Source organism: Pongo pygmaeus, chromosome X (assembly GCF_028885625.2).
Source record: "Pongo pygmaeus isolate AG05252 chromosome X, NHGRI_mPonPyg2-v2.0_pri, whole genome shotgun sequence".
In the NCBI taxonomy this organism is placed as follows: Eukaryota; Metazoa; Chordata; class Mammalia; order Primates; family Hominidae; genus Pongo; species Pongo pygmaeus.
In genome coordinates this window covers 19,326,622-19,354,050 of record NC_072396.2, presented here as the reverse complement: position 1 = coordinate 19,354,050, position 27,429 = coordinate 19,326,622, and the positions used below count along the sequence as shown (strand labels likewise).

Genomic DNA, 27,429 nt, shown 5'->3' with positions numbered 1-27,429 from the left:
ATAACCAGTAGAAACCAGATATGCTCTCCATATCTGATGCTGGAGCACAAAGTCTACAGGGCAGGTAGTCAGGAAGGAAGATCACGAGCAGGCTAAAACTCACAAGCACAAGCTGGCACCCCAAGAAAATGGACTGAAGCCTGTGTCCTTTCTTACCATCTCTGACCTTGGTCATCGAGTTGCCCTGCAGAAGCCAAGGCTTTCGGTCATGGAGCTAAACACATGTACACAGCCCAGAAATCAGAGAAGCTGATAGGATCCAGGGGTAGGTAGAGCAATTGCAGGCCTAGCTACTGTTTCACACCAATAAGGTGAATCTGCAGATCAGCCACAGCATGTGTAAGCTGCAAAATAGCAACTCCTTTCCTTTTGCCTCCCAAATCTCCTGGCCCACCCTAACCAGAAACATACAAGAGAGGGAATTCTGAGAAAGGTAGTTCAGCCTAGCCAAACTGACACAATTACAAAGCCATCACATTCTTTAACGGTTATATGTCTCTTCAGACACTCCTTTTGTTCTTGAGTTATATTTTTCCATAGAAAATAGTCTATGGGGCCGGGCGTGGTGGCTCACGGCAACATTACAATTTAAAGATCTTACTTGGCTTTGTGATTCTAGAATCAGGCAACACTTCATTCCATAAAATTAGAGTAAGTGTTCCAATGAGTTGAGCAGAGGAGGTTGGTGTGGACAGAGAAAAGCTGAAGAAAACAAAGCGGAACCAAAGAGTGAAAGCAGATCGGTCTCCTCCAAGTTACTTTCCTTGTAAGGTAGAAACAGAGAAACAGAACACTAGACAAATAACTGATTGGAATTGATTGGTTAACACCAGGTTACTTCAGATTACATTTTCTTTTCTTTTTTTTTTTTTTTTCTGTTTTTTGTTTTGCAGGGGGATGGAGTTTTACCCAGGCTGGAGTACAGTGGCATGATCTCGGCTCACTGCAACCTCCACCTCCTGGGTTCAAGTGATTCTCCTGCCTCAGCCTCCTGAGTAGCTGGGATTACAGTGCCTGCCACCACGCCTGGCTAACTTTGTATTTTTAGTAGAGACGGGGTTTCACCATGTGTTGCCCAGGCTGGTCTCGAACTCCTGACCTCAAGTGGTCCACCGGCCTCGGCCTCCCAAAGTGCTGGGATTACAGGCGTGAGCCACCGTGCCCGGCCAGTTTCAGATTACTTTTTGTTTTAAGGATTAAAGGCAGAGGGAACTTCATTATCACTTGGATGGAAATTGGCCCATATGGGAAATGAGGCTGTTTCACTAACCTGATTTTTTGGAAGGCCAGCTAACAACTCATTTTTGGTTTGGTGATGTGGCACTTCAGCATGAGTGACTCCATTTTGATTTTTAGTCTGGTCTGTTTGTTGCTTAGCTGAAAACAATGGCCTCCTCCAGATTTTTGTTTAACACCTTTCTCCCCTTTTGGTCAGGCTCTCCCCTAGGTGAGAGTGCAACCAAAACTTAGGGCATCAGCGCTGCTCTCAGTTACCATCATCTGGGTTTCTAGTCTCAATATATCAATCACAGGTTATGGTATCTTCATGATCACACACTTCTCTGAGTTTCTGTCATTCCAGCAGATGAGAGACCATTTCATGCTTGACAAATGGCTGTGTTCAAACATTTAAAACTTTTTGAGAGGATACAGTGCACTACGGAGACTACTATTGTAACTATCAGGAGGATAATACCTAGAATTTGGAGTATGGTTCTTAGCCAAGGTTCCCATAAACCAACCCAACTAAAATTAAGTAGATCAAAGAAGGAGCCAGATGAGGGGTCTACCATCATAACCAAGTAGCCTGTTAATTTTTGCAACTGAGTCTCCAATACCTGATGGATTTATCCCTGCACAACAAGAAGTGTTAGCAACTGTACAGATGGCAGTAGGCAGCAATTTTATTATCTGCCATCCCATGACTGGGTGAAATTAAAGCAAAGAGTGACCATTTGCAAATGACCCGCAGAAGCTACTGACTGAAATTCTAACTATGGCATTATTCTGTCAAGTGAAAGAGGTAAGAACAAGCAAAGAAAAATTCAGAGGAGTAAGAGTCTTAGGATAGGGAGCCTTCTTCCGATTGTCTCAGGAAAGCTGTCCACAGTGTGAAGTTGGCAGCTTCGCATCCTGGTTTGCCGTTTCAATGTTTCTGGTTGTGACATTGGGCATTCTGGTGAACTCTTTGTGTGGCCCACACATCAGGCATGAGACTTGTCCCTTCCCAAATTTACATTGAGTTGTTCAGCTTCAGCTTATAGGGCTTTAGGAACAGAGCAGTTTTTGTTCTTAGTTGGAGTTTTATAGCAAGTTATTGGAGGAAACCAGAATTCAGAATCCAGTCCAGTCTACAAGTAGATAATAAAAACTCAAACGCAGTGAACAGGGCTACGATCTAGTAACAGGGGTACTACATTTGTTCTTCTGAAACACAATTTTTCTCTCTACAGTCACTCTCATTCCTACTAAAGATAATCAGAGGTAAACTAATTTGTTTGCAAAATAAGTTTACTCTCATTAAACTTAGCCTGGTTGTTTTACATAAATGCAGCAAGAATAATCACTTAGGTTCTTTTAAAAGCTGCTTGGTTGGAAATTTTGTAAGGAGTCTCACATTGGACTTTTTAAAACCTCTCAATAATAGGCCAGGTGCGGTGGCTCACGCCTGTAAGCCCAGCACTTTGGGAGGCCGAGGTGGGTGGATCACCTGAGGTCAGGACTTTGAGACTAACCTGGCCAACATTGTGAAATTCCATCTCTACTAAAAAATACAAAAATTAGCCGGGCGTGGTGGCACGTGCCTGTAGTCCCAGCTACTCGGGAGGCTGAGACAGGAGAATTGCTTGAACCCGGGAGACGGAGGTTGCGGTGAGCCAAGATTGTGCCACTGCACTCCAGCCTGGGTGACAGAGCGAGACTGTCTCAAAAATAAAATTAAATTAAAATTAAAACCACTCAATAATAAAAAGCCAAACTAAGGCAGACATCAGACTTTGCCTGTAGTATCTAATATCTTGAGAGTGACTTTTTTTCCACACTGTAAGGCTGGGAACCCTTGAAAGCAGGCATTTTATGCACATTGTCAAATATGACAGTCCAGTCAAAGCCTTGGTATTTTAACCAGTGTTGTCAATTGTATCCTGTTATAAAGCAAGCAAATTCTTATTGAACTTATGTGAATAACCAGATTGCCATAAAAATAAGAATACTCATGAATAGTTTCCAAATTCTGGAGGATAAGGTAGGAAGAAAAAGCAAATGTTTCAATTTTTTTTTTTTTTTTTTTTTTTTAAACAGAGTCTTACTCTGTCACGCAGGCTGGAGTGCAGTGGCGTGATCTTGGCTCACTGCAACCTCTGCCTCCTGGGTTCAAGTGATTCTCTTGCCTCAGCCTCCCGAGTAGCTGGGACTACAGGCGTGTGCCATCACGCCCAGCTAATTTTTGTATTTTAGTAGAGATGGTGTTTCGCCATGTTGGCCAGGCTGGTCTCAAACTCCTGACCTCAGGTGATCCACCCAACTTGGCCTTCAATTTTTGTTTACAAAAATAAACTTTATCAAATTGTTGTAAACTATAGGTAGCTTAAAAGAAAAAAGTGTTCTTAAATCTGAAAAACAGGGCTGGCCGCAGTGGCTCATGCCTGTAATCCCATCACTTTGGGAAGCCGAGGTGGGCGGATCACGAGGTCAGGAGTTCGAGACCAGCCTGACCAACATGGTGAAACCCTGTTTCTACTAAAAATACAAAATTAGCTCGGTGTGGTGGCACACACCTGTAATCCCAGCTACTCGGGAGGCTGAGGCAGGAGAATTGCTTGAACCCGGGAGATAGAGGTTGCAATGAGTGGAGATTACGCCATTGCACTCCAGCCTGGGGAACAAGAGTGAAACTCTGTCTCAAAACACACACACACACACACACACACACACACACACAAAACGGCAGATGAGGCCCCTTCCCTGTTCCTAGCTGGAGGGACATGAGTGTCCTTGAGCCATCGTCCTTGGACGGGGCCCTGATAAGGCCACCCAACAGCCTGGAAGCCCGGGAGCCCATGCTGGGTTTAAGTGACACTTCTCCAGATGAAGGGTTAATAGAGGACTTGACTATAAAACAAGGCTGTGGAGCAACTGGCAGAAGGATTGCTTTCTCATTACTTGCCAGATCTGCACAGATCAAAACAAACCCTCCAGGAACTCACACAGAACCAGGTTGTATTGTCAGACACACTGGAACAACAGATTTCAAAATTTAAAGACTGTCATTCTATGTTGGATATTAATGCTTTTTTTGCTGAGGCTAAACACTATCCTGCCGAGTTGGTGAATAAGAAAAGAGATGCTGATGCTTCGTGAAAAAAACATCAAATTTAAAAAAAAAAAAAGAGCACAGGCCAGGCGTGGTGGCTCACGCCTGTAATCCCAGCACTTTGGGAGGCTGAGGTGGGCGGATCACTTCAGGTCAGGAGTTCGAGACCAGCCTGGGCAACATGGTGAAACTCCCATCTCTAATAAAAATACAAAAATTAGCTAAGCGTGGTGGTGCAAGCCTGTAGTCCCAGCTACTTGGGAGGCTGAAGCAGGAGAATCTCTTGAACCCAGGAGGTGGAGGTTGTAGTGAGCCGAGATCTTGCCACTGCACTCCAGCCTGGGTGATAGAGCAAGACTCTGTTTCAAAAAAAAAAAAAAAGCACTTAAACTGCAGCAAAGGAGACAAAAGAGAGTTGGAAAAAGAGCAGCAATGACAGGAGTTTGAAAGAGAAAAGTAGTTAACTGCCAGACCAGCTAAAAGAACACGACAATTTGTGTTTGTGTGTTTTCTTCTCCTATATTTGGATTAAGATGGCTTAAGTGTAGACTGAAGTTGAGGTAGTGGCTTATACCATTATGTCAGATCTTGAAATCCTTATTCCAGGATTACTGTGTCTCCACGCCTTTCTTCCTAAATAGTAGACATCATATCGCTTTGTTTTTGATATTTATATGTAAGTTTTTCAAATTTTATTTAATTTTAAAATATACTATTTTGACCTTGAATCATTTATAAACTGGAAAATGGTTTATTAAGTCTAGACTCTAAGTGGTTAAAAATTCAAATGAATTTTTTAGCTTCTTAATGAATATAGATTTAAAACTTTCCAGTTCTTATTTTATGAACTGGCTTGCATTTCTGGCAATACAATGCTGATTTTTAGTAATTGTCTTTTCATTGCTTAGTTAAGAAGAAATGCCAGCTGTTTAATCACATCTACCCCTGGAAAAGAGGTGAGGCTTGTGAAGAACATAATGGAAAAGTGCATGCACAGGAAATAACAGCAGTTCAGGTGTAGTTCCGGTGAGCAAGATGCCAGATAGATTCTACTAACCAGTGCCGTTGTCACTGCTTTTGAAACTTTTGGGTTCAAAGATTACATCTAGGCCGGGTGCAGTGGCTCACACCTGTAATCCCAGCACTTTGGGAGGCCGAGGCAGGTGGATCACTTGAGGTCAGGAGTTCGAGACCAGCCTGACCAACATGGTGAAACCCTGTTTCTACTAAAAATACAAAATTAGCTTGGTGTGGTGGCACATGCCTGTAATCCCAGCTACTCAGGAGGCTGAGGCAGGAGAATTGCTTGAACCCAGGAGGTAGAGGTTGCAGTGAGCCAAGATGGTGCCACTGCACTCCAGCCTGGGCACCAAGAGTGAAACTCTGTCTCAAAAAAAAAAAAAAAAATTCTTGAAGTGGAATGATGTATAGTAGCAACGACCCACTTTATAATGATAGAGATGGTGAAAAATTAGTAAATAGTTTCACAAAGAGGTAGCATGATACCTTTAGTGTTTTCTAGATTTTTTTCTGGATACTATATGTAGAAAGTTACTATGTGAGGAAAATATTATGAGGTTTCATTGTTTAAAATCAAGAGTGTATTATTTACCGTTTTACAGTATTATTTAATATCCAACTGGTCTCCAATCTCTTGTTGTTGTTGAAAAAACTGCCTTTGTTCTGAAATTATATCACCTGTGTTCTGAACTAAGATGATGGGAGTTCATTTTGTATTTACTTTGCAGTAAGTATCATGTAAATACGCAAACGTTGAATGTAATATGGATTGTGATCGCAGTGGTTTTTTGGGTGATACAGTTTATAAATATACCAATTATACACCCTCATACATTTGTCTGATTTTGAATTTGTAAAATGAGGACTACTGTTTACACATTTAATACAAAAAAAGGTCTCTGGAAAAAAAAAAGCAGATGAATATTCTAAGAAAACCTTGTTTTAACACAGGGGACTAAATTTTAGTTTTGTATTAGTGTACTTTTGATCTCAAAGCTTAATTTTTAGAAAACCCTATAAATAATTCCCTTCCAATTTTTGCCAACTTGATCACATACAAAATTCTTTTTTTTTTTTTTTAGACAGGGTCTTGCTGTGTCACCCAGGCTGGAGTGCAATGGTGCAGTTGTGGTTCACTGCAGCCTCTGCCTCCCGGGTTCAAATGATTCTCCTGCCTCAGCTTCCCGAGTAGCTGGGATTACAGGCACGCACCACCACACCCAGCTAATTTTTTATTTTTAGCAGAGACGTGGTTCTGCCATGTTGGCCAGGCTGGTCTCGAACTCCTGACCTCAAGTGATCCATCCACCTCGGCCTCCCAAAGTGCTGGGATTACAAGTGTGAGCCACCTCGCCTGGCCTACAAAATTCTTTTCATAGGATCTATCTCCTACACACCTACAACTTGCTCAGATCTCTTAGAACTTGCTCAAATCTTGTACAACTTGCTTAAACCTTCAGTTTTGTTCTATACTTCCTTCTTTTTCATATTGGAACAACCAATCATTCTACTTTATGACAAAAATTTACTTTCCTTTTTCCCTTATCATTTTGACAACAAAAATTCCTCATACGAAAAAAAATTACTTTTTCTCTTTTCAACTTTTTTTTAAGCCAAACATACATTTTCATACTTATAACTTTCTTGACATCGCTCTTACTGGTTCCTCCCTACCTCGTTTATATTTCCTTCCTAAATCCTTATTTTGAAACAACCTTTAAATAACCTCCAAATTAGACAAAATTATTCTTTTTAAGAAAAAAGTATCCTTTTATTTTTTCCTCACCAAAACACATCTTACTTTCTTTAGTTTGCATACAGAATGCCTTTATAGTAGTTTTAATTATATTATTAGAATTTTTAATCCTTAGCAATTGTGAATCAGTAAAGTTTCATAATTTCTAGAAATATGCACTTTCTCAAAGTACAACTTTTCATATTAACAGACCAAAATATATTTATTTTTCCATAGCTTTTCTTTAAATAGACTAAAATATATTTAGTCTTTATTTATTTTTTTTTTTTTGAGACAGAATCTTGCTCTGTCACCCAGGCTGGAGTGCAGTGGCACGATCTCACTGCAACCTCCACCTCCTGGGTTCAAGCAATTCTCCTCCCTCAGCCTCTGAGTAGCTGGGATTACAGAAGCCCACCACCACGCCCGGCAAATTTTTGTATTTTTAGTAGAGATGGGGGTTTCACCATGTTGTCCAGGCTGATCTGGAACTCCTGACCTCGTGATCCGCCCACCTCAGCCTCCCAAAGTGCTGGGATTACAGGCATGAGCCACCGCACCCAGCCATATTTAGTCTTTCTATAAAATTTAAGAAGCCAAAAATAAATTTAAAGTTATGTTCAAATTAACGTTTCAGTATTCTAACTTAATTGGAAATGACTCAGACAGTTCATGAATATTACTTAATCATAACAGGACTTTAAGTTACTGTAAAAGGTTTTCAAAACTGAAAAGTTCATTTATCAATTTGTATCCCATTTACATACACCTAATTTACTCATTTTTAACAATTATGCTTGAGTTGTTCTTTAGGCAAAGCTAGCCATCACCTCAAGTTATTTTTCAAAAAAAATCAGGAAACTAAAGTATTACAGAAGCAAAAAGACTAATAGGTTAAACATGGTTCTTCCACTCTGCTTTTTTTCCCTTCCCATTGAGACAGGATAGTTCTCTTAAACTCCTTCGTGGGCAGGAACTGGAGTAGCTCATTCCACTCAGCCCGCCACTGGCTACTCTTGGCAGGAGGGAGCGTGCAAGCGAGTGAGTGCAGGCACCAGAGCAAGTGAATCCTGGACCGACTGGTCACTCTTCTCTGGTGGGAGCAGGCTCTTGTGGGCCCTGCAGCAGCATCCAAGCATGTTACAACCCACGCTCTTTCAGCTCTGCCATCCAGGGTTGGCCAAGTGCCAACCAGGTCAGTGGAGGGTCAGGGTGGCAAACCCTGCCCTCTCGGAACCTGGGTTCATGTTCGAAGTCCAGGAAGAATCAGGCCACATGAACTGTTTGAAAGGTGATGAATGCAGAAGACTTTATTGAGCGGTGGGTGGCTCTCAGCAGAAAGGGAGGCTGGAAAGGGGATGGGAGGGTGATCTTTCCCTGAAGCCCGGCTGTCTCTGGCTGGGCTCCTCTCCGAAGCCGCACAGTCTGAAGTTAGCCGTGTCTATCCATAGTCTCTGATGGACACTGCTTCTCTGCTCACCACTCAGCTCCTTGTATCCTTGACATTCAGCCACTTGTGTTGCTCTGCCAGCTGAAATCTTTTATCGGCAAAGGATAGGGGCAGGGCAGGCCAAAAATGGCAACATTTGGCTGGAAAAACGAGGTCAGCTGTTTTCACTTAGGGCCGAGGTTCCAGGCTTATGGGTTGGGTTTAGCCAGGAGCCCAGCCCTTCTGTATCACCATGACTGATAGGTATCAAGATTTTTTTTCATGTATTTTGCTCTTTGGTTGGCTTTATAGCTTTATTATACATCTAAGAGATAATAAGCTTGTTTGACTAGTAAATTTAGGGGAAAAATATGCTTGCTTTATAATTAATGACTTTAAACACTTTTTCTTTAAGCCAATTAAATAGAGCTCTTTTATATATTTTGGTATGAAAATATCAGATACACATAACACATAGATATACAAACATACACACAGAAAGAAGCAGATCTTATTGCTTTCATTAAGATTCATTTGCCCGGTCAGGCATGGTGGCTCACTCCTGCAATCCCAGCACTTTGGGAGTCCGAGGTGGGCGGAACACGAGGTCAGGAGATCGAGACTATCCTGGCTTAATACTGTGAAACCCCGTCTCTACTAAAAATACAAAAAAATTAGCCGGGCGTGGTGGCCGGCGCCTGTAGTCCCAGCTACTGGGGAGGCTGAGGCAGGAGAATGGGGTGAACCAACCCGGGAGGCGGAGCTTGCAGTGAGCCGAGATCACGCCACCGCACTCCAGCCTGGGCGACTGAGCAAGACTCTGTCTCAAAAAAAAAAAAAAAAAAGATGGACAGGAAAAGCAACTTAAACAAAGGTTAAGGTTGATATGCAAGCTTTTAAGCCAGTGCCTTTCTCACTGTAAAAGTTTCTAATGGTTTAGGTGCAGAGAGGGAGATACCCTTAAAAATGGAGATTTCCCTTACAGATATAAATTTCTTTTAGAAAGAATTTCAAAATCTTGTTCCTTACTTAGATCACTGCCTTCAGGGCAGAGCTTTTTAACAAACAGGGCAAAAAATAACCAGTAGAAACTTAACAGAGCTATCTTCGGAGGCCTGTCAGTCTTGGTGGTTAAAATAGAGATGATCAGAGGTAGGCAGCTTGTTTTTAAAGGGCTTCTCTCAAATTCTTTGGGAGCAGTCCCTTTTTCAATGTTTTGATCATTTGCACCAATGACAACTATTTTTTTGAAACTGCAGTTTTAGGGGTTGCTTATTGGAATGCCCTGGGGCAGGCCCACAAGTCATTCTAGGTTGTTGGTTGCCATAGAGCTGAAATACTTTGGAAATAGCTTTCCTAAGGTCATTTGCAATCTTTCAGGGTTTGTCTGACCCGTAAATGGACCAGGTGGGGCTTGTCAGGTCACTAATATAACTCAGGAAAATACCATTTCTGCCTCTTTCATCCATTTTTGGGCTTTCCAGATCCCACCAACATGTATATTAGTTGGTGGTATTTTTTTTTTTTTGAGACAGAGTCTCGCTCTGTCGCCCCGGATGGAGTGCAGTGGCGCCATCTCGGCTCACTGCAAGCTCTACCTTCCGGGTTCACGCCATTCTCCTGCCTCAGCCTCCTGAGTTGCTGGGACTACAGGCGCCTGCCACCACACCCAGCTTTGTGTGTGTGTGTGTGTGTGTGTGTATTTTTAGTACAGACGGGTTTCACCATGTCAGCCAGGATGGTCTCGATCTCCTGACCTCGTGATCTACCCGCCTCGGCCTCCCAAAGTGCTGGGATTACAGGCTTGAGCCACCGCACACGGCCCCCATCCTGGGATCTTAAGTTATAATTAAGACAGTGAATTCTGGCTGGGCGTGGTGGCTCACGCCTGTAATCTCAGCACTTTGGGAGGCTGAGGCGGGCAAATCATTTGAGGTCAGGAGTTCGAGACTAGCTTTGTCTAAATGGCAAAACCCCGTCTCTACTAAAAGTACAAAAATTGGCCGGGCATGGTGGTGGGTGCCTGTAATCCCAGCTACTTAGGAGGTTGAGGCAGGAGAATTGCTTGAACCTGGGAGGCGGAGGTTGCTGTGAGCCAAGACTGCGCCACTGCACTCTAGCCTGAGTGACAAGAGCAAGACTCCATCTCAAAAAAAAAAAAAGTCTGTAAATTCTTCAGATTAAAGGTCTTCCCTGGGTTTGCAAAATTTTTAACCTATGGCCCTGAGCTGTTTTTATCCACGTAATGTACATCACTCCAGGATTGTCTCCTGAATTTTCAGGTGGTTTTATGCTACAAGGAAACTGTTTAACTGTTTTGTTTTGTTTTTTTCACAGAAGAAAGGCAATTCAGACAGAGTATTAATAGACTAAATATTCAGGCAAAGTAGGATAGAGAGGAGCAGTAGGAGTTACATCAGTTTTACCATCCTTGGTGTGGGGGATATCTTCCATTTCTAGCCTTTCATTAGCTCTTTGCAATGAATCTTTTAAAAAGGCTATTTTGGAATCCTGGGCAGGTAACCAAGCAAAAATGTCAGCAGATTCTAAGTAGGCAGGGGAGGACAGAGAGAAAGAGAGCTTAGAAGCCTCTACATGCTAATCAATTATATACATCCCATTCAGACTTTAACCCTATAGCTACAGTCTGCTAATTTAGTTCTAAGAATAAAAAGAGGTTGGGCGTGGTGGCTCACGCCTGTAATCCCAGCACTTTGGGAGGCTGAGGCGAGTGGATCACGAGGTCAGGAGTTCGAGACCAGCCTGGCCAACATGGTGAAACTCCGTCTCTACTAAAGATACAAATCAGCCAGGCATGGTGGTGCGCGCCTGTAATCCTAGCTACTCGGGAAGCTGAGGCAGGAGAATTGCTTGAACCCGGGAGGCAGAGGTTGCAGTGAGCCAAGGTTGCGCCATTGCACTCCAGCCTGGGAGACAGGGCGAGACTCCCTCTCAAAAAAAAAAAATAAAAAGAATAAAAGAATAAAAACAACCTTGGGAGGCTTGAACAGTCCACACAAAGGCCACTGGAACTCCAAATGGTCCTTGGTATAATCTTTTTTTGTTTTTGTTTTTTTCGAGACGGAGTTTCACTCTTGTTGCCCAGGCTGGAGTGCAATGGTGCGATCTTGGCTCACTGCAACCTCTGCCTCCTGGGTTCAAGTGATTCTCCTGCCTCAGCCTCCCGAGTACCTGGGATTACAGGTGTGCAACACCATGCTGGGCTAATTTTGTATTTTTAGTAGAGACAGGGTTTCACCATGTTGGTCAGGCTGGTCTCAAACTCTTAACCTCAAGTGATCCACCCATCTCGGCCTCCCACAGTGCTGGGATTACAGGCGTGAGCCACTGTGCCTGGCCAAGTCTTTGGTATAATCTGCCCATAGGTTTAAAAATGTGCACAAGAATGGACCATAATGTTTGAATACACAGCTGTCTGGGGTCCCTAAAGGGTGACTATATTTGCATGCATTAGAACTTGGGGTGTCCATTATGTTTCTTATTAATCTTTCTAGATCAAAATCCAGACTACCAAAGACAGCCAAAAGAAAGAAAGATTTAGACATAACAGTCAGTATGCTAGTCACAAACAGGGTGCAACCCACATTTCTGTCTAGCCATATTCTTGGCAACTCCCAACCTTTTGGTTGGTTGACCAAGTTCTCAGGACACAAAAACATGACAAATAGGAATCCTATAGCTGTCCATGGGAGGGAAAGAACCACGAACAAAGGGGCACCCTAAAGCCAAGAGTACTCAGTTCTTTAGAAATTAAGCATCCTATTTTTATGTTGGAACTTGGGTCTTTCAGAGCGAAGTCGGTTTTGGCTCTGAAATCCCTTTAAATTAGCTAATGATTTTTCTTACCTCAGCACACAAGAAGAGAAGAAATAAAGTGGATAGATAGCTGTGAATTCTGAAAGCCAGGCTCACTCCTACAGTAACAGTCAGTTACTGCAACTACTGTCAGTTACCTTTAAAACTGCAGCCCTTGCCAGTGACTCATCATCCACTGCAAACCCAAATGCCATGTGTCCCCTTATGGCACAGACCCTTGGTATTTGTTTTAGTCTGTTTTGTGTTGCTATAACAGAATACCTGCAACTGGGTAATTTATAAAGAATGGAGGTTTATTTAGCTCATGGTTCTGGAGACTGGGAAGTCCAAGATTGGGTGGCTGCATCCAGTGAGGCCCTCATGCTGTTTTATAGCATGGTGGAAAAGTGAAAGGAGCAGGGGAGAGAGAGCACTCACACACCAGAGAAAAGGGGGCTGAACTTCTTCATTCGCTAACTTGTTCCCATGAGAAAGGCACTAATCCCTCTTAAAGACCTAATCACTTCTTAAAGACCCCACCTCCCAACATGGCCAAAATGGCAATGAAATTTTAACATGAGTTTCAGAGGGGATACACCATATTCAAATCATAGCAGTACCCCAAAGTCAAATGCTCACTCATGGCATTTACCTTGGATTTGAAAGCCAAAAGATTCAGGGGTCTCAATGCAAAAACAGCAGAGTCTGGCCCAAAATGAACTTATTTACAACACCTAGGACTCTGTGAGGAAGACAGGGGACCTGAAAGGGATCAGCAGCACATGTCCTGCATTCCTCAAGAGGCCCTTAAGAGTAATTAGTAGTCTCCTTATGGTCCCTTTTATGGTCACCAGATTGGTCAAAAGATAACATTTAAAGATCTTAACTGGCTTTGTTTGTGATTCTAGAATCAGGCAACACTTCCTTCCATAAAAATAAAGTGTTCTGATAAGCTGAGCTGAGGAGGTTGGTTTTATAGACAGAGAAAAACTGAAGAAAGCAGAACCAAAGGACAAAAAGCAGACTGGTTGTTTCAAAGTTACCTTCCTTGTAAGACAGCCGGGAAATAACAATAAACAAATAATTGATTGGTTAACATCAGGTTACTTTTTGTTGTAAGGCAGAGGGAACTTCATTATTATGCCAATTGAAGCTGGCCTGAGATGACACAGGACCTCAGCATGGGTGACCCCATTTTGACTTTTAGTCTAGTCTGTTGGGGCCTGGTGAAGGAGCTTAGTCCAAAACAATGGGCTCCTACAATTTTCATTTAACAGTATGCATAAGCAAGGCCCCATCTTACCATTGAAGGTGTCAAACCATATTAATTATAGGGCTCAATCCAAGTGTATTCACTTTGTATCTCCAACATACACACACAAAAAAATATGCTTTTTCAAACAATACACTCCCACAGACTCCCACCAAGAATCCAATATGGTTCTCATCCCTGAAGGGTGGATCCCTTAATTGAGGATCACTGGCTTATAAAATCTCCAAAGAAGATGACAGTTTAAAGATGGAAAGACTTTATTCCATGAATAACCTGGTATTCCTCCTGTCTCCCTCAGTCACTCACAGATGTCGTGCTTAGCAGTTTTCTCTTGTGCTGTGTGAGTTCCTTTCAGGATGTTTTCAAACCGCTCTGGCCTCCTGGTTAGGTGGCACTCAGGAGAACACCACTAGGTTCAAACCCAGTTTCTCGCTGGCAATATGTAGGTACTAATGCTGAAACCAAATCCTATTACTGACATTTAACCTAATCTTACCAATAACAGCTTGCTAGGGACTTCCAAAACCTATACTATGCATCTGTTTGTGGGATGAATTGGGATCTGCTTTTCTTTGCTACTGACTGTGAACTTCAGGGGTGTTGGAAAGGACTGTACTTGTGATTTGGGCCTAGCTGTTTACAGGGAGCCTGAGGGAAGCCCTCATTTGTGTTTAGCCAAGGTTGGTGACATCAGGTTTCATCAAGTCCTCATACCTATGCACTACATAGAAAGCCTTTAAAAACTCATTAAAGTCAATGCTTCCATCTTTGTTCAAGTCCATTATGTTGGCAAGCTTATTGACTTGGGAATCATCAATAAGAACATTGTAGTGAGAACTAAAAAGTTTCCACATGGCACGAAATTCTTCCATGGAGATCAGGCCTAAAAGAATATAGGAGAAGGTTGTGAGTGTTCATTTTAAGACCCACCTAAGGCAAGGGTTGGGGAAGCCACACTGATTAAATAGCCCCGGTTAGAAACTCACTAAAATGCCTGACCATGAAGATACTGAAGGATATGGAAGAGTAAGATCATAAATGTAAGAAACAATATCTCACTTTCAACTACCAAGGGATCCTGAACTTATTCTAAAGCCAGAATGAGCAAACAGTGAAGAAATGGGGACGGGGTTGTGGACTATGGGACTAAATGTGGTATAGAAATTACAAGACCTAAAATAGAAAGGTGAGGTGCATGGAAGGAGGGCGGAGAGGAGGGTGACATCAAAGCAGAGGGAGAAGATATCCTGGGAGTCAATAAGAGGATTACAAACAATGGTGCTGCCTTTTTCATAGGCAATAATTTACTTTAATGTGTTGATCATTGATTTTTTTTTTTTTTTTTTTGGTGTTCAAAGGTCTCTGCAGTAGGGGATTATCTGATGAGTTTTTAAAAATTTGAAAATAAGTAAATGTGCATCAAAGCTAAAGGCAGAAGGCCGGGCACAGTGGCTCAGGCCTGTAATCCCAGCACTTTGGGAGGTTGAGGTGGGCAGGTCACCTGAGGTCGGGAGTTCAAGACCAGCCTGACCAACATGGAGAAACCCCGTCTCTACCAAAAATAAAAATTAGCAGGGTGTGGTGGCGCACGCCTGTAATCCCAGCTACTCAGGAGGCTGAGGCAGAAGAATTGCTTGAACCCGGGAGGCAGAGGTTGTGGTGAGCCGAGATCCCGCCATTGCACTCCAGCCTGGGCAATAAGAGCAAAACTCTGCCGCAAAAAAACAAAAAAAAAACAAACAAAAAAAACAAAGCAGAAAATGAGTTTTCATAGCCCTTAGTCCCCAAAACAGAATCAGATTTCTAGGAATGATTTTTATGGCCATGAGTAACTAAGATACTGAAATGGATAGTAAATCATCTTTTCATTTGTGCTGGTGATTTATAAAAAGTTATTCCAGTTTGACTGATGGCTACATAGGCTTCTGTAGGACTCTATGGTCTTGAATACAGAGTCTGCAGCCAAACTGAAATAACAATAATATTAAATGAGTTTGTTTTTCCCCTCAAGTTTCATCATGTTAGATGAAGAACGAAATAGATAAAATCAGAGTTCTGATTTCAGAGAACCAGATTAGCCTTTGCTTTCTACTACTGCTACCCCATTTTGACTTTTAGTCTAGTCTGTTGGGGCCTGGTGAAGGAGCTTAGTCCAAAACAATGGGCTCCTACAATTTTCATTTAACAGTATGCATAAGCAAGGCCCCATCTTACCAATGAAGGTGTCAAACCATATTAACTATAGGGCTCAATCCAAGTGTACTCATTTTGTATCTCCAACATACACACACACACACACACACACACACACAAATACGCTTCCTAAATGGACTCATCAAAGTTCATTTATTTACCTGAGTGATCAGTGTCAATGGCATTAAATATGATTTCCAGGTCAGATCGGTATCTGTACAGAGTTTCAACTAGAGTAGAATGAGCCTAAAATAAAGATTTTCTAAGTGTTAGGACATATTGAATTCATGACACAGATCACTTTTAGCAAATGTAACAAACAGAAAACATCATCAACAATTGAAATGATGTGATTTAGACAGAAATCTGAGAAGGCCAGCCTTCCCTTGGAGGCCCCACCCTCTTCATTCCATCTGTGATCCTCAGGGGACAGGGCCAAAATGAATAAGGCAGCAGTAACTAACACAGCCACCATTTACAGAGAACTTTATGTGGATTATTTCATTCGGTCCTCTACAACAAGAAGGAACAAGAACAGAACTATTATTATGTCCATTTTACAAATTTGAAAACAGGGAGATAAAGGAACTTTGCCAAGGGTCACAGAGCTGGTGAGTGGGATTTAAATCTCAGCTGCCTGAAGCCAAGGCCTGTGATCTTAGTCACCATGGTAAACTGCCTCTGAAGTGAAGTCAAAAGCCTCCTTCCTGGGGATATTTTAGTCTCTAACCTACCTTTACTTCCCTTCTCTCTGCTCTTAACGTCTCATCTTCGCTGCAAATGATCACCCAAGTCCTAGCTCCAACCAGCTCCCTTTCAGCTCAATGTCATATTTAACTGCTGATGAATTGTTAACTAATAAGTATGGGGATCTGATAAATCTCCCTGATATTCACATTCTAAGAAAAGATTCATTTCAAAACTCTTTCAGACATATTCTGGGTCATGTCAGCAAGTCTGTACGCTCAGGCTTAACAAGCAATACATTAAGTATTCGAAATGGTATGTTGTATAAAAGCATGGATGTCAGGCCAGGCACAGGGGCTCATGCCTGTAATCTCAGCACTTTGGGAGGCCGAGGTGGGCAGATTACTTGAGGTCAAGAGTTCAAGACCAGCCTGGTCAACACGGTGAAACCACATCTCCACTAAAAATATAAAAATTAGCTGGGTATGGTGGCAGGCGCCTGTAATCTCAGCTACTTGGGAAGCTGAGGCAGGAGAGTCGCTTGACCGTGGCAGGCAGAGGTTGCAGTGAGCCGAGATTGCACCACTGCACTCCAGCCTGGGCAACAGAACAAGACTCCACCTCAAAAAACAAACAAAAAGCGTGGATGTCATATCTCCCCTTCTGCTAGACAGCACTTAAAAAAAAAAATCTGGTATTTGATGTGGACTTGCTTGTGGAAGCTTTTTCTTCTTTTTTTCTTTTTGCTTATCCTGGGAACACACAAATTTGCTGAACAGATCACAGTGTACCTGGGAGATTCCCCTTCGGCTTTTCCTGACTGCCACTCCACCTATTAGATTATCCCACTCTCAGCTTTTCTTTTTTTTGAGACGGGGTCTCGCTCTGTCGCCCAGGCTGGAGTGCAGTGGTGCCATCCTGGCTCACTGCAACCTCCGCCTCCTGGGTTCAAGCAATTCTCCTGCCTCAGCCTCCTGAGTAGCTGGGATTACAGGTGGGCACCACCACACCCGGCTGATTTTTATATTTTTAGTAGAGATGGGGTTTCACCATGTTGGTCAGGCTGGTCTCGAACTCCTGACCTCGGGATCTGCCCGCCTTGGCCTCTGAAAGTGCTGGGATTTCAGGCGTGAGCCACCATGCCCGGCCACTCCCAGCTTTTCAGAGGACTAAGTTGTTTCACCCTGGCCAGGTTTTAGCTGGGGCTATGTTTCACTTGCCTCTTGTACAGGTTTTTCAATGTGGATATTGTGGAAGCTGGACATGTATTCAACGTTTCCATTTTGGTCTATGTTTACCAGATTCGAACTCAGGGATCTCCATGGTAAGTTCAGCCCCAAAATGTTCTCCATGCAAAAAGCCCACTGGCTCACAGAAAGTTTTCCTAACAACGACAATAACAAAGCCCAAATGATTTGTTAAAATATGATTTTAAAGAATGCAACCTCCTTGGGAGAGCCAGGGCAGCATGGGGCCAGCTGCTGTCCCTCATAATTTATCCTCCCAGGCCCTGCAGCCCTGAAGGAGAAATAACTCAAGGATATCTTCAGTGTTCCACAGATCATGTCCTTCCTGTCACCTGTAAGAAATCAGACTTTAGGTGTTAGATTTTTTTTTCCTTTTTTTGATTAACAAAGTAAGGTATGCTTATTTATTTATTTTTTTGAGAAGGAGTCTGGCTCTTTTCACCCAGGCTGGAGTGCAGTGGTGCCATCTCAGCTCACTGCAACCTCCGCCTCCTGGGTTCAAGTGATTCTCCTGCCTCAGCCTCCCGAGTAGCTGGGATTACAGGTGCACGCCACGATACCCGGCTAATTTTTTGTACTTTTAGTAGAGATGGAGTTTCACCATGTTGGCCAGGCTGGTCTTAAACTCCTGACCTCAAGTGATCTGCCCACCTCGGCCTCCCAAAGTGCTGGGATGACAGGTGTGAGCCACCATGCGCGGCCTAGGTTTGCTTATTATAGAAGATTTGAAAACACAAAAGAATACAAAGAATAAAAGATGTATTATTCACCTGTCATTTCACAACTAATATTCTTTTCCTCCTAATATATGTAATTTTTCAAAACACAAATATCTTTATTACGTATAAGCTGTTTCTATTTTTATATGGATATCCATTTGGCCCAGCATCGTTTATTGAAAAGATTCCTTTGCCCACTGCTCAGCAGTGGGACCTTCAAGTGTCTATATATGCATGAATCTGTTTCAGGATTCTCTACTTGCTTCCATTGTCTATATGGGTATTCTTGTGCCAATTGCATACCATTCTAATTACTGTACTTTTATAATAGATCTTGAAATATAATAGGGAAAGTCTTCCTACCTTATTCTTTTTCTTCAGGAACATCTTGGCTATTTGGGGCCTTTTGTAATTCCACATGACTTTTAGATACAGATTCTCAAGATCTACTGAAAAATCCCCACCTTGGGATTTTGACTGAGATTGCATTGAAACTATAGCTCAATTTGGGAGGAATTTGTATCTTGACAACTTCAACCCTTATAGTCCTTGAACACAGTAATACCCACCCATTTATTTCATCCCCTTTGATTTATCTTAACAATATCTTAGAAATCTCATACCTCCCCCGTCTCTACTAAAAATACAAAAAATTAGCCGGGCATGGTGGCGGGCGCCTGTAGTCCCAGCTACTCGGGAGGCTGAGGCAGGAGAATGGTGTGGAACCAGGAGGCGGAGCTTGCAGTGAACCAAGATCGTGCCACTGCACTCCAGCCTGGGTGACAGAGCAAGACTCCGTCTCAAAAAAAAAAAAAAGAAATCTCATACCTCATTCATTAGATTTCTCCCACAGTACTTGATTATCTATTGTGAATGGTATCTTTTAAGATTTTTGTTATCCAAAAGCTAATTGCTGGCTACCCCGGCTATCAATTTATTCCCACTTAGCTCCAAAACTAGTCTTTTTTTTTTTTTTTTTTTTCACGTTTTGTGATACTAGAGCTGGACCCTGTAATCATTTCCTCTTTGGCAGCTCGTATAACGTTAGGCTCTGTTAGTAGACAGTGCAGGAAGAACACTGCAAAGAAGAGCAAAAGAAAAAGCTTTTCTTTCTGGTTCTGGTGTGCCTTGCTTCTTGTTTCTACGGCACAGCATGGTTAGCATGTGTGGAAAATGTAGTGGCACCCACCTTCTAGTAAATTTAACTGACACCACAGCCCATGGCTTCCTCGCCATTAGTGTGTGGGAGACACGGTGGTGCACAGCCCAAAGAGGGTCTTGCTGGTACCTCAGCGGGTGGCTCCATCCTCTCCAGTCCTGGCCCACCAGCCGGAGACTCAACTGTAACTTGAGGCACCTCAGTGAACTTCTGCCCTATCCAGCAGACCACAGCCACATCCTCACCAATGAGGGCTTGATCTCATCTCTTGATTGGGAGTAGGGGTCCCTTCTAAGTTTTTCCTTCCTTGGGTCCTCTCTCTCAGCCTTAGACAGCAGCTCCTCCCTACACTTGCACTGGTTATTTGTTTTTTTTCCCTCTCTCTCTCTCTCTCACCATGGTTTCGTCAACTTCAACAGTTTCCTCAAAGAACCATTTTTTGGCCGGGCACAGTGGCTCATGCCTGTAATCCCAGCACTTTGGGAGGCCAAGGCAGGTGGATCACCTAAGGCCAAGAGTTGGAGACCAGCCTGGCCAACATGATGAAACCTTGTCTCTACTAAAAATACAAAAATAATTAGCTGGGTGTGGTGGCATGTGCCTGTAGTCCCAGCTACTCGGGGAGGCTGAAGCAGAAGAATCGCTTGAACCTGGGAGGCAGAGGTTGCAATGAGCCAAGATCATGTCTGGGTGACAGAGGGAGACTCCATCTCAAAACAAAACAAAACAAAACAAAAACAAATTTTTTTTTTTACTTTGTTAATCATAACTTCATCTTTTACATTTAAGGTTATCATCAATGCCTCTCTAATTTGCATCCCATAAATTCTAATACATTGTATTTTCATTGTCATTCAGTTTCAGCATTCTAATTTCCATTGTGATTCTCTTTGAGCCAAGGATTATTTCTTTTTTTTTTTTGAGACGGAGTCTCGCTCTCTCTCCCAGTCTGGAGTGCAGTGGCGCGATCTCCTCACTGCAAGCTCCACCTCCCGGGTTCATGCTATTCTTCTACCTCAACCTCCTGAGTAGCTCAGACTACAGGTGCCCGCCACCACGCCCGGCTAATTTTTTGTATTTTTAGTAGAGACGGGGTTTCACCGTGTTAGCCAGGATGGTCTCCATCTCCTGACCTCGTGATCCACCCTCCTCGGCCTCCCAAAGTGCTGGGATTATAGGCATGAGCCACCACACCCGGCCCGAGCCAAGGATTATTTCTAAATATATTTCTCATTTCCAAGCCAAAGGGTGATTTTATTACTATCTTATGTTATTGAGTTGTATATGTCAGAGAATTTATTCCGTTAATGTTTCCAATACTTCAAAACCTATTGAGATTCACTTTATGTTCTAGTGTGTGGTCACTTTTTGTAAATGGTCCATTTGTGCTTGATAAGAATATGCATTCTGAAATTTGGGTACAGAGTTCTATGTAGTCTTTTAAGAAAAAAGTTTGCTGGCCGGGCGCGGTGGCTCATGCCTGTAATCCCAGCACTTTGGGAGGCCAAGGCGGGTGGATCACGAGGTCAGGAGATCAACACCATTCTGGCTAACACAGTGAAACCCCATCTCTACTAAAAATACAAAAAATTATCTGGGCGTGGTGGCGCATGCCTGTAGTCCCAGCTACTCGGGAGGGTGAGGCAGGTGAATCGCTTGAACCCGGGTGGCGGAGGTTGCAGTGAGCCGAGATCACGCCACTGCACTCCAGCCTGGGCGACAGAGCAAGACTCCATCTCAAAAAAAAAAAAAAAAAGAGTCTGCTAATCTTTTATCTGTTTGTTATTTTAGTTCCTGAGAGAGGAGTATTAAAACCTCCCTCTATCGTGGTAGATTTTTCTACTTCTACTTTTTATTCTGTCAATTTTTGTTTTGAATAGTTTTGAAGCTATATGAATAAGTACATACACATTTAGAATGGATTCAATTGGCATAATTAATATTTTATCATTATGAAATGTCCTTTTTTATTTCTAATAATATATACTTCCTTAGAGTCTACTTTGCCTGATACTAATAAAGCTGTCTTAGGTTTGTTTTTGTTAGTGTTTTCATGGTATATGTTTTTCTAAATTTAATTTCCAATGCTTTGTGTATATGATGCTATGGTCTAATTTTGCAACTGTTGAGAAATCTATCAGTCTAATTGTTATCTCTTTGTAGCAATATGTGTTTCCTCTCTGCCTGCTTTTTAAAGATTTTTTCTTTGCTACTGGTGCTCTGGAGTTTCACAACAAATGTGTGTAGGTGTGGATTTAACTTCATTTATTCTACTTGAGAATCACTGTTCCTCTTTATGAATTTGAGTCTTTTATAAATTCTGGAAATGTCTCAGCCATTACCACGTCAAATATATGGTCTCTTACATTCTATTCTCTCCTCCCAGTACCCTGAGTAGGTGTATGTTCAACTTCTCATTTTACTGTTCATAACTCTTTTTTTGTTTGTTTGAGACAGAGTTTCACTCTTGTTACCCAGGCTGGAGTGCGATGGTGCGGTCTCGGGTCACTGCAACCTCCGCCTCCTGGGTTCAAGCAATTCTCCTGTCTCAGCCTCCCAAGTAACTGGGATTACAGGTGCCTGCCACCATGGCTGGCTAATTTTTTTTTTTTTTTTGTATTTTTAGTAGAGGTGGGGTTTCACCATGTTGGCCAGGCTGGTTTCAAACTCCTGACCTCATGTGATCCACCTGCCTCAATCTCCCAAAGTGCTGGAATTACAGGCATGAGCCACCGCACCTGGCCTGTTTATAACTCCTAAACTAATTCTTTCTTGAGTAGCGTCTAATCTTCCGTTTAACCCATCCATTATGCTTTTTCTTTTTTTAACAAGCATATTTTCTATCTCTTTGGTTTTTCTTCAAATCATTCCCAAATGCATGTTTCTGGTTCCATATTTCCCTTGAACATATTTATTTGATAATTCCAATATTTGATGTCCTCGGGGAAATAACTGTTGTTTCTGCTGACTCTCACTCATGGTAGTTTGTATCCTTGTTTGTTTGGTAATTTTTGATTGTGAGCTCATGTGAGTTGATCTTAATCTCTGGATATGCGAGTGGCCAAAATTAGGGATGCTTCCCTCAAAGATAAATTTGCATTTCCTTGCCAGGAGTCAGGGAGCATTACAGACTTAGGACAACTTTAGCCACTTTGAGGGTCCAAGCATGATGATGGAAGTCTCAGATTCAGCTTTTCCATCTTTCTACTATATTATAATTTAGTCTCAGAATTGATTGCTATACCAATATCAGCATTGGGCCCCAGGACATTCTAGCCTTTTGTGCTTTCTTGTTGCTCCATGCTCCCACATGTGGTTTCAAATCATCTTTCACGGAAAGTGAAGATGCAGCTGGAAGATTCACGTTACTGTGAGGCTGGTAAATGCATTAACATTCTACATCCTCCAAAATCTAGCTGTTTGTTAACAAGAAGGCCCTCCAGAATGTCTAGTCTAGCATACTATCAGAATAGAGGTTTAGGGCCGGGTGGCTCACGCCTGTAATCCCAGCACTTTGGAAGGCCAAGGTGGGCGGATCATGAGGTCAGGAATTTAAGACCAGCCTGAACAACATGGTGAAACCCCATCTCTACTAAAAATACAAAAATTAGCTGGGCGTGGTGGTGCACGCCTAATAATCCTAGCTACTTAGGAGGCTGAGGCAGGAGAATCGCTTGAACCCATGAGGCGGAAGTTGCAGTGAGCTGAGATCGCACCACTGCACTCCAGCCTGGGCAACAGAACAAGACTCTGTCTCAAAAAAAAAAAAAAAAAAAAAAGTTTAATTCAGGGTTGTTAGTTTTCCAAGCTGAAAATAGCTTGCTAAAAGGGAGAAATATGCCTTTTTTGAGCAAATAATGGATTATATTTTATTTTTATCTCTATTCTTCCTTCTTAGTAAAAATGGAGAACTGAAATCCTAAGGAAGCAAAGAAAATGAAAAGTGATCTGTATGTAACTTGGTGTGTTAAGAAATGGTAAATGTTATACAAATTTGTTACCTGATTTTCTGTGGTCTTGAAGTTGGAAAGCACGAATAAGGTCACTTTTTCGTGAAATCACTCTCTCTCTTAATATCTTAATGGCGCTGTTTTCCATAGTATGCACTCTGTAAGGAAAACAATAATTAGGTAAAAGTAACATAAATCATCCTGTTGTGTTTCATTTTAATGTGCAATATTACTATTTATGATTTTTACTTTAAATGAATTGCCTAGATTCTCACATATTGCTACTAGATGGTAAATGTATGCATATGTATATGTATGTGTATGTGTGTGTGCGTGCACACATGCATTTCGTGAAGTTTTAAAAAGATTACAAATAGCATTTTCTTTTGAATGTCAAAACTCACATGAACAATCATTTGAAAAGAAGGAAAATAAAGAGGAACTTACTATACCAGGTATTGAAATTTATCATTAAATCACTGAGATAAAACAACAGATATTGACACAAGAGAAGACTGATATGTGAGTAGAACATAATAGAAATTTCATAAACAAAGGCTGGGTGCTGTGGCTCACGCCTGTAATCCCAGCACTTTGGGAGGCCGAGGCGGGTGGATGACAAAGTCAAGAGATCGAAACCATCCTGGCCAAAATTGTGAAACCCCGTCTCTACTAAAAATACAAAAATTAGCTGGGCATGGTGGTGCATGCCTGTAGTCCCAGCTACTTGGGAGGCTGAGGCAGGAGAATTGCTTGAACCCAGGAGGCGGAAGTTGCAGTGAGCTGAGATTGCACCACTGAACTCCAGCCTGGGCAATAGAGCCAGATTCTGTCTCAAAATAAAAAATTCATAAATATATCAAACTATGTATGGGAATAATATATATAATACAGAGGTACTGCAATTCAGTAGAAAAGGACAATTTTTAAAAAGAGTGCTAGGAGAGTTAGCTAACAACCTAGACTTCAACCTCTACCTCAGACCATTTACAAAAATAAATTTTCAAATAAAGGAGGAACAGAGGAACAAAATAGTCACACACATACATATAATGACTATTTTGTTCCTCTTTGTATTTTTTGTGTGTGTACACACACACACATATATATATGGCAAAATGATAGATGTAAACCCAGGCATATCAATAATAACATCATATGAGAATGGATTAAATAATCAAAAGGCAGAGATTATGAAACTAGATAAAAACAACAAAACAAGATCTAACTATATGTTGTTAATAGGAGACACACTTTAGTTTCAAAGATACAAAGAGTTTAAAAGGAAAAAGACAAAAAGAAAATTCCATGCAAACGGCAAGCCTGAGAGCTAGAGTGGCATACCAACAGTAGACAAAATGGACTTTAAGACAAAAATTGTTACCAGAGACAAAGAGGGGTATTTTATAATGATAAAACAGTCCATCAAGAAGATGAAGCAATTAGAAACACATGAGAACCTAACAACAGAGCTCAAAACTACATGAAGCAAAAATGGACAGAACTGAAGGGAGACATAGACAATTCAACAATAATATTGAGACTTCAATAGTCGACTTTCAGTAATGATGAAACAACTAGGTGGAAAATCAACATGGAAAGAGAAGACTTGAACAGCACTCAAACCAACTAGACCTCACAGATATGTGTAAAACACTCCACCCAACAACAAGAGAATTACATTCTTCTATAGTACATGTGGAACATTCTCCACAATAGACTCGATGCTAGGCCATAATATAAGCCTTAATAGATTTAAAAGGATTAAGATCAAAGTATCTTTACTTTGAAGAAAATTTAGGATTTATTGAAAGAAGTAAATTAATAACAGAAAGTAATTTGGGAAAATAAATAAATTAAAAATTAACAACAGAAGAAATTTGGGTAAGTCACAAATATGAGAAAATTAAATAACAAAATCTTAACCAACAGGTCAAAGAAGAAATCACAGGAGAAGTCAGAAAATACTTTAACATGAGTGAAAATGAAAATACAACATACCAAAACATATGAAGTAGTGCTTAGATAAAAATTTATAGCTATAGATGCCTATATTAAAAAAGAAAAAAGATCTCGAATCAATAACATAATCTTCCGCTTTAAAAGATTGGAAAAAGGCTGGATGTGGTGGCTCATGCCTGTAATCCCAGCTACTTGGGAGGCTGAGGCAGGAGAATCGCTTGAACCTGGGAGGCAGAGGTTGCAGTGAGCCGAGATCACGCCATTGCACTCCAGCCTGGGCAACAAGAGCAAAACTCCATCACAAAAAAAAAATAAATAAATAAAATAAAAAATTGGAAAAAAAGTGAACTGCACCCAACATAAGCAGATAAAAGGAAATAATAAAGAACAGAGCAGTAAGAAATGAAATAGAGAATGGAAAGATAATAAAGAAAAATCAACAAACCTAAAAATTGGTTCTTTGAAAAGATCAACTAAATTGTCAAACCTTTAGAATGTCCAAGAAAAAAAAGAAAAAAGACTCAAATTTCTAAAATCAAGAGTGAGAGGGGACATCACTACTGACCTTACAAAAGTAAGAAAGATTATAAAGAAATACTAAGAACAATTGTAGACCAACAAATTAGATAACATAGATGAAAAGGACAAATTGCTAGAATGACACAAACGATCAAAACTGACTAGGAAGAAATTAAAAAACTGAACATGCCTGTAACAAGTAAAAAGACTAACTAATCAAATGATTCACAAAGACAAGCCCAGAGCCAGATGGCTTCACTGGTGAATTCTATGAAACATTTAAGGAAGAATTAATACCAGTCACTCACAAACTCTTCCAAAAAGAAGAGGTGAGAATACTGCCCACTTAGATGCTAGTATTACCTTGATACAAAAACCAGATAAATATCACAAGAAAACTACAGACCAGTATCTCTTATGAATATAGATAAAAAATCCTAAACAAAATACTCGCAAATGGCATCCAGAAACATATAAAAAGGATTATACACCATGGGTAAGTGGGATTTATTCTAGGAATGCGAGCTTTGTCTAATAGCCGAAATCAACCAATGTAATATCCCATATTAACACAGGACAAATAAACAATGGGGAAAGGACTCCCTAGTCAATAAATGACACTGGGATAACTGGCTATTCATATGCAGAAGAATGAAACTGGACCTCTACCTATCACCATATGCAAAAATTAACTCAAGATGGATTAGACTTATTAATAAATGTAAGACCTCAAACTATAAAAATCATAGAAGAAAACCTAGGAAATACCCTTCTGGACATCAGCCTTAGCAAATAATTTATGACTAAGTCCTCAAAAGCAATTGTAACAAAAACAAACATTGACAAATGAGAACTAATTAAACTAAAGAACTTCTGCACAGCAAAAGAAAATATCAACAGAGTAAGCAGGCAACCTAAAGATTGGGAGGAAGTCTTCACAAACTATGCAACAAAGGTCTAATATCCAGAATTTATAAGGAACTTAAAACTATTCAACAAGCAGAAAACAAATAGCCCCATTAAAAAGGGGGCAAAGGATATGAACAAACACTTCTCAAAACAAGACATATAAGCAGCCAACCAACATGAAAAAATGCTCAACATCACTGAACATTAGAGAAATGCAAATCAAAACCACAATGAGATACCATCTCACACCAGTCAGAATGGCTATTATTCAGAAGTCAAAAAATAATAAATATTGGCAAGGCTGCAGAGAAAAGGGAATGCTTATACACCGTTGGTGTAAATGCAAACTAATTCAGTCACTGTAGAAAGCCGTTTGGAGATTTCTCAAAGAGCTAAAAATGGAACTCCCATTTGGACCCACCAATCCCATTACTAGGTATATACCCAAAGGAAAATAAATCATTGTACCAAAAACACATGCACTTGTATGTTCATCATA

The 27,429-nt window shown here is 41.3% G+C and overlaps 1 protein-coding gene and 1 pseudogene across 9 annotated transcripts in view; one reads left to right on the top strand and one right to left on the bottom strand.

Annotated features, from left to right (window-relative positions):
- Positions 1 to 3,983: 3,983 nt before the first annotated feature.
- Positions 3,984 to 8,384, top strand: LOC129025437 (biogenesis of lysosome-related organelles complex 1 subunit 6-like; annotated as a pseudogene).
- A 5,440-nt stretch (positions 8,385 to 13,824) lies between these two features.
- PPEF1 (protein phosphatase with EF-hand domain 1) overlaps positions 13,825 to 27,429 on the bottom strand; it is a 150,796-nt gene continuing 137,191 nt past the window's right edge. For all 9 annotated transcript variants that reach the window (XM_054472363.2, XM_054472358.2, XM_063660913.1 and 6 more), the window contains 4 exons: positions 23,592 to 23,698; positions 17,686 to 17,849; positions 15,940 to 16,024; positions 13,825 to 14,468 (listed from right to left, as the gene is read on the bottom strand). In XM_054472363.2, coding sequence (XP_054328338.1) covers positions 14,257 to 14,468; positions 15,940 to 16,024; positions 17,686 to 17,849; positions 23,592 to 23,698 — 568 coding nt within the window. In that variant the 3' untranslated portion in view covers positions 13,825 to 14,256. The remainder of the gene's footprint in view (positions 14,469 to 15,939; positions 16,025 to 17,685; positions 17,850 to 23,591; positions 23,699 to 27,429) is intronic.